The sequence below is a fragment of the Mastigoproctus giganteus genome, chromosome 14 (genome assembly GCF_048544385.1).
Source record: "Mastigoproctus giganteus isolate SK-2022 chromosome 14, ASM4854438v1, whole genome shotgun sequence".
Lineage (NCBI taxonomy): Eukaryota > Metazoa > Arthropoda > Arachnida > Uropygi > Thelyphonidae > Mastigoproctus > Mastigoproctus giganteus.
In genome coordinates this window covers 62237771-62256618 of record NC_143588.1, presented here as the reverse complement: position 1 = coordinate 62256618, position 18848 = coordinate 62237771, and the positions used below count along the sequence as shown (strand labels likewise).

Here is an 18848-nt window from a genome sequence, read left to right as displayed (position 1 = left end):
AAATGAATGTAAGCCAATTTTATTTGGAAAAAAAAGCAAACAAACATACACAATGGTTGTATGTGATGGTCAATTTAACTGTATCATAAGCATGTTTAGCTGTGTCAAACAGCTAGGTGTACATGGGCAGTAGTATGTCATGTCTCCTCTTGCAAAGAAAGCAGCAATTTTATGAAATAGGAGTTTAAAAGGGGGGAAAAAATGCACAATAATAAATTGATTTTCAGTAAATAAAAAAGAGATAAATGAAATGGGAATGGATATTTTGGTCTTAACTGTAATTCTGGCTACCTGCTATCACATTAACATTCAAGAACATTGTTGAACATTACTTTGATAAAAAAAAAAAAAAAAAAAAAACTTTAACTTGGGAAATAAAATGCTCAAATAAATTATAAGGCAGGGCAAACTGAAATGGGCAAAATTTTTATAGATGATGCTACATAAGCTTGCTTCATTTTGAAAATACTAACGTCAGTACACACAAGGTGCAAGACAAAAGTTTCTGGACTGGGCAAAGGGTGCACTAACCACACACCATCAAACTAATTCATTGTGAGTTAAGTGTGGCCAGTTTTGAACCGACTGGACATTGCTTTCCTGCAATTGGTGTACTAGTATTTCTGCTGAGTGTCTTAAGATTTTTTCAGCTGAATAAAATAACGAACATTAAGGAAACAGCGAATTTGCATCAAATTTTGTCTTGAACTTGAGAAAACAGCTTATAGACTTACAAAATGTTTAAAAAGCATTTTGGTGATGATGATATTAACACAAACTTTTCAATGGTATTCACATTTCCAAGGTAGCTATGGTTGAGGATTTTGAGCACTGAAGTCATCCAATGTCGAGTGACACTGATGAAAATGTTGAAAAGATAAATCACATCATCCAGAAGAACAGAGAGCTAACGTAACAATGTGACATTCTACTCCTACTGTATAATAGGTGTCAATGCATTTTAACTGAAAATTTAAACATGAGGAAGACTTCTGAAAAATCTGTGCTCTATTTGCTGAGGGTCGGATAAAAACAGAAGCAGCTTTCTGTGTGCAGGGACCTGCAAGCACAGAAACTTCCTTTCCAAAAGTGATAACAGGGAATGAAAGCTGGGTTTATGTTTATGAGCCATAAACAAAGCAGCAGCCCTCCCAGTTAAAAAGGCCATCATCTCCAAATCCAAAAAAGCAAGGCAGATCACATTAAACATCAAGATAATGTTGATTGTTTCCTTCAACAACGAGGGAAATGTTCGTTAGAAGTTCCTTCAGCCAGGCCAAAATGTAAATCACCAGTTCTACATCACGCTCCTAAGGCATTTTAGGGAAGATGTCAGGAGAAAACCCCCAGACAAATGACACACTCAGGATTAGCTTCTACTTCTGTGTCAGTCCACACAGCTTTGTCGGTTCAGCAGTTTTTTTGCCCTTTTGCCAAAGAACAAAATGGTGATGGTCCTTATTCACCCTCCCATTCTCCTGACCTGGCCCCTGTGACTTTTTCCTGTTTCCCAAAGGAAATAATCCAATTAAAAGGATGAAGGTTTAAAGACACTGCAAAGATTTAAACTGAATAGCAGAAAGTGTTGGATAGCAACACTAAACAAGAATTCCAGAAATGCTTCAAACAGTGGGAGAAGCACTAAGATTAATGTATAAGATCTGGAGGAGAATACGTTGAAAGGAGCAACCAATGCTGACATGTAACTAACATAAAAATCTACGAGGTAATGCCACCTAATTTTTTGCTTTCAAATGTGGAGCAGTAGATCATTTCGCGTGTCATTGAGTGGTCACTAGAGGTCTCTAGTTTCATCATACTGAGTGGCACTGTGATCGGTCTTGTGAGTGCAGCACACGGATAGTTCAAAATGGTGGATGTTACAGATATACATATCAAGCAAAGATTGGTGATTGAATTTCTTACCAAGGAAGGAGACGCCTATCAAAATCCACATGCATCTCAAAAATGTTTATGGTTTATGGTACTCACATCTACAATACTGTAGATGTGAGTACAGTTAGATGTTGGGTAAGACACAAAAATACAGTGTTCATTGTCTAACAGCTCCAGGGGTTTCCATCTCCACATCATGTACTCTGTTTATGTGCCACAGTACAGTCAGTCCTCGTATAGCACGATAGTTGTGTTCCTAGAAACCCTCGTACAATGCAAAATCGTGCAATATAAACAACAGGCCCTATGGGGAAAATAGGGTTAGGTGCCGACCACCCAAGACTGAACACACATTTGTAACCAAAACATTACCAAACACAATAAATAATCGTAAAAAAATACGTATTTATTTATGTAAGTATTTTATTACGACTATTACATAATAAAATATTGCTAATGCTTTTGCTTCTGTCGTAAGCAAACTTTTTTGTTTGGTTTTCTATCCAAACAGATGACAGCCATTCCATCTCTTCCAATTCTTTGTGTCTTAATCTAATGGATTTTAATTACACTTTGAGTTGTTCCTGCTATGAAAGTTGTTTTTATTTTCTCTGCATTCTTTGTAATTCTCGGCGTTGCCTCATTTAGGCCTGTAGCACGTGCAATATCACATGGTCTTTCATTTCGCACAAAGCATTTCACAATTTCATATTTTTTTTCTCTATCGACAGAGGCGGACTTGGCCATAAGCCTTACCGGTGGGCCGGAGGCCGGTGTGATTTTGGCCATAAACCATAGTATGAGCCCACTACAAATTTTCCCGAATCAGAATTTTTGACCCAGTCCACCTCTGTTTATCGATATTGCTTTTCTTTTTCTCTCTGAATCTGCAGTGTCTTCACCTTTTAAGTATTTTACCCATTTTTAGGGAATAAAGCACAATTACAAAACGAGGAGGCACGCTTAATACACATAAACAAAGCTGCGCGCGTGTAGCAACTGAATAAACAACACCGTAAAGGCAGAGATACACTATTAACACTTCACATTTTACTAAAGCACATTTCTAGGGGTTACTACCATAAAACAATAAAAACAATTTCCAGTTGCGTTTCTGCGAAACTGGTAATAAACTCGATCTAATTGCATTTGCGATTATACCGATAGCTGGAATTGTGTTGGTTTTTACGTTATTATGGTGAAATGTGTTTTCCCTTCACTGATATAAAAAAAAAAAAAAAAAATACATTTTCAGAATCTTCTCTTCATTCCTATCGTGTTGCGTTCAGTTGGGGTGATTCCGCGTTCAACTGCCATTTCTTGTAAACACAAAGGTGAATCGTACATAAGCAAATTCGGTTCGTGTTATATAAAATATCGTTCCCCTATTTATAAATCATGTATGATCGAATTCGTGTAGTGTAAACACGTGTTATACGAGAACTGACTGTACTCTGTGAAGGCCAGAGGTTTCAAAAAGTGTAAAATGTATGTTAGTGTTGTATAGTATCATGTTATGTTGTTCCTCTGATCATTTAGCCATTGCCCATTCTTAGCCACGTGGAGGCGGGTCAAGCAGCAGAGGGATCGCAATGGTACTCTGGCAGGTCCTGCTGCCTAATTTTCGAAGATTTCAGTGGCAAGGACCTCAAGGACCTACATATTAAAAAACAAAAAAAAAAAAAATGAGCACATTCAGATAGAGTAGGGGGTTTAAAACTGAAGGGAGGGGAAAGGCAGAAGTATGGGGGCAAAAGGGAAAGCATCCCCAGGATTCAACAGAGGTATCTCCATTAGGTGAAAGTGGGGTAGTGAGAGGAGAGAGAAAGAGTCCATGCTAGCACATGGATAGATCGTCACACATCCACTAAGGTGTGGTCAGGAGGCACAAGCAGGTGGTCTGCCAGGGTGATTTGAAAACTCTTCTCATACCTAGGTGGCATCAGGTTTGAGCTGAGTCCAGTCCAAGTTTGGAAACCAGGGTACAGTGGCTGTATTTTGCTAAATACTTTGAAAGGGCCAACGCCAACATGTAAATAACATAAGTCTACAAGGCAATGCCTCCTAATTTTTTGCTTTCAAATGTGGTGTCGTAGATCATTTCGCGTGTCACTGAGTGGTCATTAGAAGTCACTAGTTTCACCATACTAGAGTGGCGTTGTGAGACGCTTAAAAAGTGGGGAAAGTGACATCATTGACAAGCCACAAAGCAGCAAGCTAGTAACGTCAGTGACAACAGACAAGAGCCGGATCGACGCATTGATCAAAGAGGACAGCCACATCACAACATGCGAATTGTGCGATGCAGTAGGTAAAAGGAAACCTGCTGTGATAACCATCATAAAGGAACTAAGCTAGGAATAAGGTTTACCTGGTCGGTCTCGAAAATGCTGACACATGAGTACAAAGCCCAGAAAGTCATCTGTATGGAACTTCTTGAGCTACAAGAGTGAAGGAAATGTTCAACTTGCACACGTGACGAAACCAGAGTCCACAATTATGACTCTGCAATGAATAGACAGTCAATGCAGTGGCGCCATCAAAAATTCACTGCACAAGAAGAAATTCAAAACACAGCCTTCTTCAGTAAAGTCACGGCAACAGTGTTTTGGGACAAAGATGGGGTCTTGCTTGTGGACTTCTTGGAGCGTGGCACCACAATCAACTCAGAACAATATGTAGAAACATTGAAAAAGTTGAAAGCTGACATCCATAGAGTTCGACTGGACAAAAACCTTAACGAGGTTCTTCTTCTCCATGACAACGCACGACCCCACACCAGTCTGCATACGAAGGAGGCCATTGCAAAACTGGGGTGCACTGTTCTTCCTCACCCCTCTCACAGCCCAGTTTTTGCAACTTCCAACTATCACCTCTTTGGTCTGCTGAAGGATGCACTCTGTAAAACACATTCTGCAGACGACCAACTCAAGCACAGTGTTCACGAAGCCCTCTAAAGCAAAAGTAAGGACTTTTACAAGACTGGAATACAGCTTCTAACTCAGAGATAGCAGAAGTGCATAGAAAATGATGGCCCACTTTGTGAAAAAATAACAGTGTTTATTAATGATTGAGGATTAATTGATGTAAAAGGCACAGAGTTGTAGAAATTAAAATTTTCTCAGGAAAATAATAGGAGACATTACTTTCATACTGCTCCTTGTAACTTAATTTTATTGCCTGCCTGGAAACTTTTGGCTCACACCTTGTATTTATCACATCTTAAATTTCTAAACTTTGACAAATTAAAACATCGTGTACATATGAAGGATACAGTTAACACTTTAAGGTGAAGATAAAGAAAGCCAACACAAGAACCACGGGAAACTTTTACCGGTCAAAAGCGTTACCCAGTACAGCAGCTTCTCCCTGCATTCTCAGTAAATAGATGGTGTGTGTTATCAGTAGTGGCAGTAGAAGTCAATAACGATGTATTGATTAGTTTGTTTTTTTTTTATATAAAAAGCAGATTAATGGAATTCATGAGTGTAATGTTGTTGTTTTGGTTTTTAGGAGCATTAGCAACTAAGGCCATATTGCTCCGGGATATGCGGTGGTCATTCCCTGACCTTTCCGCATCTTCCGTATTTGGTGGTGACAGGCTCGAACCCCGGTCTAATCAAGAAGCATGTGATACGCACTACTGCTCCTTCCCACCTGGTTTTGTTTGTATTTGGTTTTCAGGAGCATTAGCAACTAAGGTCATATTGCTCCGTGATATGCGGTGGTCATTCCCTTGACCTTTCCGCATCCTCCGTATTTGGTGGTGACGGGCTCGAACCCCGGTCTAATCAAGAAGCGTGTGCTATGCACTGCTGCTCCTTCCCACCTGGCTACGGAGGCGCCCCATGAGTGTAAATGCCTTCGCAGCTGAAATTTACTTATGGGTTCATTTTCCAGACTGCCTCAGTCTTAGGGTGTTTATCTCCCCTTCCTGGAACATTTACTCATTATGGAAATTTACTGGAACGAATACTCATTGTATAGTTTGTGTTTTTTATTAATTTTTTTGTAGAAAATACATGGGAGTAATTAACCCATTTGGGCTATCCCGAGTTATCTCGTGTACGCCAAAAAGTGTGCAAATTATACAGATTTTTAATAAATTAGCAATTGAGCTAAAAGAAAGGCACAGTAAACGTCTTCATTACTCATTATATAAATAAATTTAAAACAAGTGGAACGCACAAGCAGTAATCGCGAACTAACTACATTCTGACACACGGCCACCACAAGTGGACAGGCGAGGTAAGCGTCGCTTACAGGCAGCAGTTCAAGAGGGTGCCAAAATATTTTTTGGTATTGTTTTTGTGAATTATTTTCGTGGGTTCAGTATTCTGCATTTAGGACGGCAAATTATATTTTGCTTATTGGCGGCACAGGAATGCACGCTACTATTCTGACATTGCTGTACAATATAAGTAAAACGAAAGCCAGTCATTTGCTGCCAGACATAAGAAAATCCTGAGAAAACTCGGGATTTACCTGCTAATGCAAAATTAGCCAGATAAAATGCCAGAGAAAATATGTTTAAGTCCTAAATTTGGAGGTATTATTGTTTGCTTTGGGTATTATTGTATCCCAAGATATTTCATTTTTAGTTCCAAATAACTTTTAAAACTAAAAACAAGATATCTCAGGATAATCCATGAAGCAGTTAACCCGATAGGAAAACTACTTCTATTGCAACTATCAATAACATGCACCATCTGTAGCAGTCATTTTCATATCAGGTTAAAACAGCAGGAAGGGGGGTTAAACACCCTAAGACTGAGGAAGTCTGGAGGATGTACCCATAAGTAAATTTCAGCCCACTCATGAAATCCGATAATTTGTTTTTAATAATAAGAAAAAATTAATCAATACATTGTTATCGACTTCTACTACCACTACTGATAACACGCCATCAGTTTACCGAGAATGCAGAGAGAAGCTGCAGTACCAGATAATGCTTTTGACCGGTAAAAGTTTCCCATGTTGGCTTTCTTTACCCTAGCCCACTTTAATTACTGTATTATGTGGATAATAATGATTTAAAAATAAATCTTCATTCTATTTGAAAAGTCTACCACAAACTGAAACACCACACATGAAAATAATGGGGTTTTTTTTTAATTATGTAACTGCAATAGAAAAAAAGTGTACTGAGTGCACAATGAAGTTAGAAAATGTCTTCATCATAAAGAAGACTGTTAAACAAATTTCTATATTTTGTCAAAGCAGTTAGATTGGAGTGCATCCTTTCCTGAAATCAATCTCTGACAGGCCAACATGTGTCAACGTGCTCAAATCGATCATGTCATACAACAAAATTCCATTATAGCAAATGATTTTGCAGTTATTTATGTAACACAGCACCTATAACCATAATTGCACCTTTTGTGTTTATTATTGGGAGCACTCCTAGGTAAGGAGCTAAAAGGACTATAGTCCTCCACAAAATCAAAATAATGTGGCTTTCTTTACTATTATATGATTAAAGCTTAATGAATTCCTAGAATGACGTTTTGCCCCCCCCCCTCCATTAATAACTTTAGAAAACTTTGGGACCATCCTTGTTTATTATGTTTGTAAAAATGTGCAACTGCAGGCTGATAAACACAAGATAACTCTCAAAGAAATGCCTTACTCCCTCCACCACTGGCAGACTAATAACATCAGCATGCTGAATCACTTCAGGTCTCTAAAATATAACATTACCATTTATTTTACTGATAAAAAAAAGTTTTGTATAGTACATTTCATTGAATGCATGGCACAAATCTGAGAGAATATGCTTCCTGTACTCATTGATACAATTACTGTTCATTTCAAATGCCAGCAAGCAGAGAGTCCTTGCTGCAAGAGTATGCTGTTGTACTTTATTATCTTAATGAATCATAACTGCAAGTTTCATCTCAGCTTTGTACATTTCTTCCTAAGTCAACTTCATACAAATTGGTACACTCAAAATCAGTACCTTCCATAGAAAAGTATTTGTTCCAGGCCGATAATTAGTAAGTTATTTTAAGTAGCTTTGCCATGACCATGACTGAGGTTTATTGTTTTTTATAAAAAAACAATAAACCTAACTCAAAAATAACTTAAAACGTTAACTTCGTGTACATAAAAAGTAGTACTGAAAAACAGATGCAATGTTAATATACAGTGTTTTGTTTTACAGTATTTCGAAGTCTGTGTAATGTTAACATCCTTTACAAAATGAATCAATCTTACATATAACAACTCAGAGTAGGAAGAAAATACAGATGATTTATTTTAATATTTCGCGAAACAACATGAAATAGTAAACAAGCTTATTAACTATTGTGAAATATTACACCCTCCTTGCAGTACATGCATGGCTATAAACAGCACACAATCAGTCTGCTCAAAAACACAAACGACCTTAACGTGACTTACAAGTTGTTCTTTTTTTTTATCAGATACAAAATTTATATTGCTTCACATACATATTACATTAATGCTTTTAATATTTTTAACAATATTCGCTCCGCTATTATCTATTTATATTTTCAATCAACATGAAATCATTTGTCCTATAAAAGAGAAAATACATCAAAATCACATGCCAAAACAAATACGCTCATACCTCCAATTGGCAGGATGCTCGGGTGAAGAGGAGATCGAGAAGCCAGTGATCTCGCATGCCGGCCTAAGTGAAGGCAAAAGCAAATAAAAAATAGAATGCAAAACTCAAACAGAACCAAAAAAATGAAACTTATATACATGCACTTTAAATATAAATAAAGAATATTTCATTTAAAAAAAAAACAGGCATTAAAGAAAACACAATCGTTACCTTATCTTCCAAAAAGGCCGCTTCAGCACCTGCTACGGCCATGTTGCAGAAACAGGAAGGGAAATGTGAAGAGGGTTAACATTGGGCAATAATTTCAATTGTATAGCCTGAGTTCTACTATTGGTTGTTTCTGTTCTTTTATTCTATTGGTCACATATATGGAAATATTGTAACACAGAACAGTGGAACACAGAGTAGTAACATTCTGTGGTGGGATATGTACAGCAAAATTGCTAACTTATATCAAAAGGCGTCGAACCGGATTTATTTTTCGTTCCGGTTAGGATTTTAATTTTTCTCTAGCAATCGTCAGTGAACAGATTCGAACCGGTTATTTTGTATTCTTCCCAGTGGCGTGTTATACCCTCATGGAGCCCCAAAGCAAAATGGAATTTGGGGGCCCCATCTAAAGAAAAAACTAATAAAGAACATTTTCATTTTATTGTGACAGCAAAACAAACATATGACATAAGAACTACATATAAAATTTCATCAAAATCAAGAAAACCATTTTTGAAAAAATGGTAATCGTAATTTTCAAATTAATCTTCAAATAAAGTTCATTGACCTTGCCAAGTAGAAAATTCAGTTTTCAATGAAAATTCACTTAAAAAATATTAGTAAAAAGACCTAAATTATGTACCAGATACATAATGAGTTACTGCCGCTCTACTCTGAAACTGATAATGTCACAGCGGCAACCGTCTTTACTGCAGGAACTCATGAAACTGGCACAGTAAAATAAATAAAAAAAAAAAAAAGTATTGCTGAATTATTTTTATTGAAAAAAATAATTTCAGTTCGATGAAATACAATGATAATAATAATGTCACAGCTGTCAAATAATTTCAGTACAATGAATGGAATTTTTCATTGTACTAGTGTACAATGAAATAATTCGTATAAAATGTATTATAAAAACACTAAAATTATTGGTCTATGGCTCTATGGTAACTGAAATAAGATATATATGGTAATTTTGACACTCGAATGATTTTAATTCCCGAGTGAATACTCCATCGATTGTCGTTCCATTACGTGCAGTATTTACTAAAGTATTTGAATTAATATCTAAATTGATGATATCTTTCATAAATTTACAAAACTTCTTTCCAGCCTCAGAATTTAATTCTAGATCGAAATCACCAGCAGGAACTATAGGTATACGATCCAGTGGCTCTTCCAATAATTTTGCACCTTCAATGGAATACAGCATCAAATTCTTGTTTATGAATTTTTGAATTATACCTAACGACATCCCTGGAGTGATGTATATGGCAATGATGCAAACAGATTCACTATTGAATTCGCTAGAAAATGTCTCCAATTTCACCTCATACCACTGTGGCATTACTGCTATTATGTTATGCAAAGATATGTGGTGTACTAATTATAGTTGAACCTCTCCACGTTGATATATCGCAACACCACCACTACGAAAATCCGACCTTTTAAATTGAGTCACACATTGGAATGGTTTAAGTAATATATGTTCATCATTATCCAACCACGTTTCGCTTAATATCAATATTGTGTCCGTTTCGATAACTCGAACATAGGCCAGTAAAATTTGTACGTTCATTGACGATATAGATATACCACTTTGTATGAAACCTTGCAGTCATCCTACAGAGACGGTAGCTTATTATTTTTCAAGCGATCTAGTTCAGCATAAAGTTCTATATTACTAATAGGCCGCCATAGCTTAGTGGTCAGGCGCGCGGGTGCATAAGTACACGTACCTTGAGTGACCAGGGTTCAAGCCCGTGACTACTGAATACGGTGCTGTTTCTTGTATTCTGTCTATCTTGTGAACTCCTCTGACCGTTTGGTCGTCCCGGAGTATAAAGAGAAAATTTAATAGCTTTGCCGTGCCGAAATGTGAAATCGTCGTGGCGATTTGTACAAAAAAATTGTAATATATAAACCTTGCAATGACGTCACTCGAGATAACACCACGTATACAAGTTGCTATTGATGATCTTTCTCATAATCATATACAACTTTGTCGAAGGTCCCTCCTTGAGATTTATGTATAGTCAACGCACAAGCGGATACAAAAAAAATTGTGTACGTCTATATGTTAATTTCCTATTGTTCTTGAATGGAATCGTAGTTGATCGATTTATAATAGGTACGGATTCACTAAGTAAATGTCTTTCGCATATTGTTCATAACGAGATTGAAGGTTATGTTCTATTTTTGACTCAGGAAATTTCATCCATACTCGTTTAACTGTTTCATCGTCCTCAAATTCGAAATATAATAAAGTACCGATTGCACCGTTTCAGGGGCGCGCCAAGGGTGTTTGGTGCGAGAAATAATTTGTCGCCCTTTGGGCCTTTTACATCAACAGTTTCGTCAGTCACTGAAAAGTTAATGAAGACGAATTCGATTCGTATGTACATGTCTTATTTGGAAGACTAAATGCACAAAGCATAATACACTGGTCTGCAAAACATAAGGACCAACACTATTTATAAAGGTTACAACCAAAAATCTTTACTTAAGGTACTCTTTACTGATGAGAGTAGATTCAGTCTCATCAGAGATTCTGGACGTTAGCTAATCTGGCGAGAGGTTGGCAGACGGTATCACCCCTCAAACATCACTGAAAGGGATCAATATGGCGGTCGAGGTGTTCTCGTCTGGGGAGGCGTTATCTTGGATTGACGTACACAACTCCAGACACTGGAAGGCGGTACTGTAACCAGTGCACGTTAGTGTACTGAGGTAATCCTTCCCCATGTGCGACTGTTCCGAGGTGCCATTGGCTCCGAGTTCGTGTTTATGGATGATAACGCCACATTCCATTGCACTGCAACTGTTTATATGCTTTTGAAAAGTGAGAACATTGTTCGTATGGATTGGCCTGCCCGTTCTATCGATCTAAATCCCATCGAACACATATGGGACGCTCTGGGGTGACGCCGAGCGGCATGCCCACACCCAACAGAAAATGTTCACCTGCTGAAGATGACGCTGACAGAGGAATGGACGAGGTTACCGCAAGAACTTATCAACAACATTGTTCTAGGCCCCTCCGTAGCCAGGTGGGAAGGAGCAGCAGTGCATAGCACACACTTCTTGATTAGACCGGGGTTCGAGCCCGTGCCCACCAAATACAGAGGATGCGGAAAGGTTAGGGAATGATCACCGGATATCTCCTGAGCAATATGGCCTTAGTTGCTAATGCTCCTAAAAACCAAATAACAAACAAGCAACATTGTTCTAAGTATGTACAGGGAGTGCAAAGCCTACATCGACATTAGAGGTGGCCATATCTCCTATTGAGGACCACCTCTTCCCTTTGTTCCACCTTTGGCAGTGATGCATCTGTATCATGGCAGCCAGTGCTATGTTGCCATTTTTGAATAAAGTCCCTCTGTACCGTTTTGTTTCTGTTGTTGTGTCGGTGTTGTTTCCTTCATTATTTCTGTAACTCACGAGGTTCCTTTGATATACTTTCTCATATCCAGGCCACTCCTATGAGAAGCTACAGGTGAAAACCTGACTGGTTCTTAAGTTTTGCACACCAGTATATGTTTTAGGTTGAAATTAACTACATATTATTGGTGTAAATACACCATAGTTTACCCATAAGTTTAACTACATGTAGTAGTGTAAAGGTATCGATTGATTTTATCTCATATTGTGGCTACCTTCACAACGAGATACCAGGTATTGCACTACTTCGAATAAACAACGCTTCTCGAATAGAAGAGACTACTGTTATTTATTCTCAGTGGGCACCACCACCACCCAGACGAGTTTCGGAGTCTGTTGGCTCACTCATCGGTGGGTGTCTCCTTACAGGGGAAAATGATTGTTTCATTGAGCATTCCACAAGGTGGTACTTTTTCGGCATTTCTGTGTTCTTCTGGTCTTTAGCTTTTTTTTTTTTTTAGATAATTAATCCTAAAGTTATCTAGCATTTCCATGATACAAAATTTTGGGCTAATTCTAACTCTATTGAAATTTCCCTTCACTCGCAAAATTTGCTTTCCCAAACAACTAAAGAACTTATATTATTCTCTTTATTCTTATCATCTTATTCTTTTTAACCTTTTAATAAACTCTTTCTAAATTTGAACGATGCAAATTTCTTTCAACAAAAGGCCTTTCGGAGTCAGAGTCACTTTGTATGGTACCTTCATTCCTAAAGCTGACATTCACAAAGACCTTAAATTATTTTTAACTTCAGGTTTAATTTAGCTCTTCATATGTCTGCGCGAGTAGCACAGTGGTATCGTCACCTTCCGGGTAGAAGTGCCCGTAGTTTGAATCCCGTCGATGACGCAAGGAACTTTAATAGGCTTGTTTTTCACTCGGTGGCTGAGTTAGTCGCTTTCAAGCGTCGATAGCAGTGTTTTTCGTCCAACAAAACAGACAAATCCACCAAAGAACACACGCAATTAACAGACATAAGACACACAGCACGGTAGATGAATTTAATTATTCGGGTGGGCTAAAAATAATATATATATAGCTCTTCGTATCAAATATCTATCGACAGAATTCCTTTTTTGGCACTTAGACCAGACTGTAAATAAGTAAAAATATTGCCAAACACTTGATAAAGTAGAGTCATATTAGGGCCACCCGAAAACTAATTCATCTGCCAATTATGTCTGTAAATTGCATATATTCTCTAGTCGATTTATCTAATTTGCTAGAAGAAAAACACGAGTTTCTGGTGGTGGGAAGGGGAATCTTGCACTCCCACGCCTCAGACCAACTAACTCAGCCACGGTGTGTTAGTGAAAAAAATTAAATAAATAAATAAAAATCATAAAAGTTCCTCTCGTCATTTACGAGATTCAAACCCTGGCCTTTTCCACCCAATGCGAGGAGGACGGTGACCATTGTGCTAGACGTATACTCATTGCCTATTATTACATTACATCTACTTACTACAGTTCTTTCTTTCTTTATTTATTTATTGTATTAAGCGTTCTCTGCCAAAGTTTGGCAATTTAGTACTCCTCTGATATCTGCTGTTCATTCCCAGTGGTAGATCTGACGGCCGGCGAGGTCAGGAAATTTTCGCCAGACACCTCAAGACTCGGGCCCCATCGAGTTAGGAATTAAAACGCAGAGTTTGTTGAATAACAAGTACAATTTGAATATTATGATATTTTATTTTTTCTAGAACGATCGCAGGTCAACATTTACATTTAGTTGAAACTTTCGATTTTGGCAAACTTATTGAGCAATTAACGCGAGCAAAATTTCGAAGACTAGTTAAAATAAATCAAATTTTACGAGCTGCTTTTTAATTTTTTATTTAATATATTGCTTACGTTACAGCAATGTTCTTCCTTGTTCATTATAAGAAATTTAACAAATCTGTATAGTACCTGCTTCTCTTGTTATTTTAACAAATGTAAAAATGATTCTTTGAAACGTAAATTGATAGTCTATGATGTGGTGACAATTTCATCCATCATTATTATTATTAGTATTAGTAGTAGTAGTATTATTAACTATATGGTGCAAGGAAGCCTGAGGCTTATGCTGCACCAGCCAAAAAAAAATTTCCCAGTTACTCTGAGAGAGAGAGAGAGTCAAAAGTAGAAGGGAATCACCAAGAAAGAGAAGAATGATGATATCCAGCTCAGGACCCTGGGTGTGCCAAAGCCCATACTCACCAGATGTGAGCCTCTGGGGTTAATACTCTACCCTAACACAAAATGATGTGGTGACAATATCATCCAGCATTATACTCTACCCTAACACAAACTACAGGCTTGATATTACGTACGGAATATGGATCCTATTTTTGTTTGCCGACTGGGCCCCATTTTTTTAGACTATTGGAGAGAAATTCCAATTTATAAAATTAGACGTAAATTTATGTTTATGGACCTTTTGTGATACATGAATTAAATGTTAAATTTATCTTTTATATTAATGAAATCATTTTATTATTTCAATATGGAGATATAGACGAAATACATCCACTTCTAGATAAGGTACAATATCTCACGTATTGTCTTTTGTATATCTGTATACAGTATTTTTATATAATAAACGATAACTAGGAGGTATGCTTAAAGTCACATTTATGAAAAGTTGCTGGTGTACGATTATCTCTTCATACAACAGTTCTGATATAAAAAGATAAAGAATCTACTGATTACGAATAGGTTAGTATATAGCAGGTTAGTATATTCAGTGAAGGTAATGCAATACCAGACAATTCATTGAAAAAGGGAGGCATGCCCTGAATTCCTTTTTAAAAAGAACAAAGGAATCTTTTTTGCAAGCCAAATAGAAATAAAGGTATAAACAGATGTTTTGGGAAAAAATATAAATTCTCTAAAAGATATTTTTATCTCGGATAAAACATAAATAAGGGAAAATGGAAAGAAATATAGGCCTAATATGCTCACTGAATTTGAATATTTACGAAATCTCCACACAAATAACATTATTATTATTATTATTATCCATATGGCGCAAGGAAGCCGAGGCTTACGCTGCACCAGGAAAAAAATAAAAATAAAAATTTCTGAATTACCCCGAGAGAGAGAGAGAGAGAGGTAGAATGGAATCATCAAGAAAAGAAGAATTATTATTATTATTAATATCCATATGATGCAAGGAAGCCTGAGGCTTATGCTGCACCAGGAAAAAAAAAAAAGTTCCCAAGTAACCCTGTGAGAGAGAGAGAGAGAGAGAGTGTCAAAAGTAAAAGGGGATCACCAAGAAAGATGATATCCAGCTAAGAACCCTGGGTATGCCAATGATGATATCCAGCTCAGGACCCTGGGTGTGCCAAGCCCATACTCACCAGATGTGATCCCCCAGGGTTAAAATTAAATTTCCCATGCCCGGAATCGAACCCAGGCCTCCTGGGTGAAAGCCAGGTATCTTAGCCACTAGACCACATGGGAAAATGCAGTGTGGGGGGGGGGAACGATGAACTTCTGAGCATTCATCAATTTGTTCTCGAGCGTCCGAGTAATTTGAGTGATATTACAAAATCTAAATGTGGACTCTTCTGACTATGTAGCTCTACGGGAGTATAAACCAAAATGTATTTATTTAATGTATAATTAAGCCTTGGGTTATATGATGGCCTTACGGCGTCAAGGAATTTCAATATAGTTTGCTGATAATTCCTGACTACACATCCCTAACATGCCCTCGAGCAATTCACTTGCTGTTCTTGGCCTCTTGGTGATGCAAATACTGTACTTCATAACGAAGTTCGCGACCGGATTAAAATCAAGTGAATTTCAATTCCATATCAATGTAATTATCCCAACCAGCTGCTTTTAGTGGCAGCGATCTGCAGCAAGGTAATCTTTTGTTGGGTAATTTTGATAAATAGTGTTTATATATATATATGGATAAACAGTAAACCCTCGCTAATCCGGAGTAATGGGGGAGAGGTCATCCGGCTTTAAGCGATAATCCGGATTAGTGACGCAAAAGATAGCCCTAAAAGACAAAAAAAATTAGAACACAAATAAATGGAAAATTGAATGATATAGGAAGTGCTGCTGACAAAAAAAAAAAAAATCACTGTAGAGCCTTTATTTAAAAACTATAAAAAGATGAATAAATGTATTGTCTTTTTATACATTTATCAGGTGGCGCCAACGCTACTCGATCGTTGCTGAGTATACCACTTAAATTCAGCTTCTTCCATCAACACTTGCTTTGGCTTTCTTAACGTCTGTCTACTTGATACACTGCTTTTATCACTCCCCACATTGACTTTTAAAGGAAATGTCTATAATTTTTTTTTTTTTTTAATATCTGACACAGCCTGTTGGCCAATATCAAATTCTTCAGCAATTTGTTTTTTCCAGGAACCCTATTTTCAAGTTGTTCTATCACTTTGAGCTTGTTAATGATAGTTAAAGAAAAGTTTTTTCTTTTCATTTAACTTTTTAATTCTTTAGAACCAATAATTATATAAAATATGTTAACTTATATACATACGTATATGTTGCCTGAGGAAATGTGGGAAAATACAAAATACATTATTAAGGATTCAGCAAATAGACACATTAGGGATAGGTCAAACATCAGGAAGCCTTGGAATACAGAAGCCACTTTTAAACTTATTGAACAGAGAAGAACTGCAAAAGCCCAGGGTGTACAAGGAAACGAAGCAAAGTCATCAAGCACTGTTTAAACCAGGACAAACGGGATTATATCAATCGAAAGGGTAAAGAAATCGAATACCACAACAAACGAAACAACACTAAAAAGATGTATGATGTTAAGTCCTTAAGACAAAAGTTCCGACCAAAACAATGTAATTAAAGACTCCAAAGGGGAAATTTTAACAGAAGAAATTTTAACACAATCAAAGGAAGGTGGAAAGAATACTGTGAGCAGCTCTTCCGAGCACCTGCTGGCACTAATGATCTGCCACCCCCTTTTCAAGAGTGTGAACTTGAACCAGTTCCATTGAAGGAAGAAGTCGAAAAAGGCATCAGAGAACTAACGTGTGGCAAGTCACCTGGAATTGATGAAATCCCAGGGAAATTGATTAAAGCTACAGGTGTGAAGGGCTTCGAGTTTTTTCATTAAATGATTGTAAAAATTTGGAAAACGGAACGGTGGCCATCAGATTGGAAGAAATTAATTTTCATCCCCTTACCAAAAAAAGAAGATGGGGGAAACCCATGGTGCCGTTTGACACTAAACACTCTACCAAAAAAAAGGAGATCTGAAAATTGCTCAAATTACAGGACTATTAGCCTAATTTCTTACGCTAGCAAGATTCTTCTTAAAATCATATTGAACAGAATCTCAAGAAAACTTGAAGAAGAAATGCCAGAAAAAGCAAGAAGGTTTCAGAAGGGGTAGAGGAACCAGAGATCAGATCTTAAGCCTACGACTGATTATAGAAAAGTGCAAAGAATTCAATGTTCCAATCGTTTTATGTTTTATAGATTATGCAAAAGCATTTGATTGTGTTCAACATGAGAAATTATGGGAAACGATGACTATTATGGATTTCCCAATCCACATAATTCAGCTGATTAAGCTACTGTACCAAGAACAGGAAGGAACTATGAGAACGAACACGGGAAACACGGACTTTTTCACAATAGGTAACGGTGTCAGGCAGGTATTTTGTCACCTCACCTTTTTAATATTTATGCCGAAGATATCATGTGGAAGATTTAGAGACTAGTATCAAAATTGGAGGACTGAAGATAACAAACCTTCGTTATGCAGATGATACTGTGCTAATTTGTAATTCTAAGGATCATCTTAAAGAAACTCTGAGAAGAGTATGTGAAGCAAGTAAGAAAAAAGGATTGTTTCTGAATGTGTGTAACACTAAAATTATGGTGACTGGTGATAATCTTGATTCCAGTAAGGTGAATGGCAAGATATCGTAGAAGTTGATGAATTTGATTACTTAGGGCCAAGAATAAATAAAAATAGTGACTGTTCAAACGATGTAAAGAGAGACGACAAGCAATTGATAAAACGTTGGTCGCTGATCTGATAAAATTATGGAGAGATCATGATCTGCCCCTAAAGACGAAACTGAGAATCACTGATTCGTTAAATTTTCCAGTTGCCACTTATGGATGTGAAGGATGGAATCTGAAAATAGTTGACAAGAAGAAAATTGAGGCATTTGAAATGTGGTGTTAGAGGAGAATACTGCGTAATGCTTACTTGGATCGAAGAACAAATGAGTGGGTATTGAATAAAATTGGCAGGCCTAAAATTCTTCTTCATAGCATCAACAAAAGAAAACTCAAGTTTTTTGGTCATATAGTAAGAAGGGAAAACTTTCTGTTCAAGAATATAATGAAGGAAAAACCGAGGGGAAGAGGTGCAGAGGAAGACCTGCAACTAGGTGGAAGGATAGGATCAGTGAACTTCTGGGCATGACACTTTGCGATGCTGCTCGTATAGCACACGATCGATGCAGTTGGATGAATTTGTTGGTGGTCACAACAGCTCCTCAGGGAGCTATGTGACTGGAAGAAGAAGATATACGTATAAAGAAGTAGGCAAATGAAGCGATATAAGCAATAACATCCGTCCAACTCAGAGTCAACAACGATACTGAACAACACGCAAGACAATATAATGTATGTTCGTTCCGTCTCTCTCTGCGCACTCAGTCAGCGCGCAGTCAGAATTACTCATCTACCTTCCT

The 18848-nt window shown here is 37.3% G+C and overlaps 1 protein-coding gene and 1 non-coding gene across 5 annotated transcripts in view; both read right to left on the bottom strand.

Moving 5' to 3' along the window:
- Positions 1-8756, bottom strand: part of aralar1 (calcium-binding mitochondrial carrier protein aralar1) — a 338725-nt gene extending 329969 nt beyond the window's left edge. Inside the window, exons 1-2 of one of the 4 annotated variants that reach the window (XM_090388800.1) lie at positions 8699-8756; positions 8489-8551 (exon numbers count right to left, since the gene is read on the bottom strand). In XM_090388800.1, coding sequence (XP_090244926.1) covers positions 8489-8551; positions 8699-8740 — 105 coding nt within the window. In that variant the 5' untranslated portion in view covers positions 8741-8756. Of the gene's footprint in view, positions 1-8488; positions 8552-8698 lie in introns of those variants that run through there. The other 3 variants (XM_090388801.1, XM_090388803.1, XM_090388802.1) reach the window with 3 other exon arrangements.
- A 6769-nt stretch (positions 8757-15525) lies between these two features.
- TRNAE-UUC (transfer RNA glutamic acid (anticodon UUC)) lies at positions 15526-15597 on the bottom strand. The gene has a single exon. It is a non-coding gene; the product is annotated as a tRNA-Glu (tRNA).
- Positions 15598-18848: the final 3251 nt, after the last annotated feature.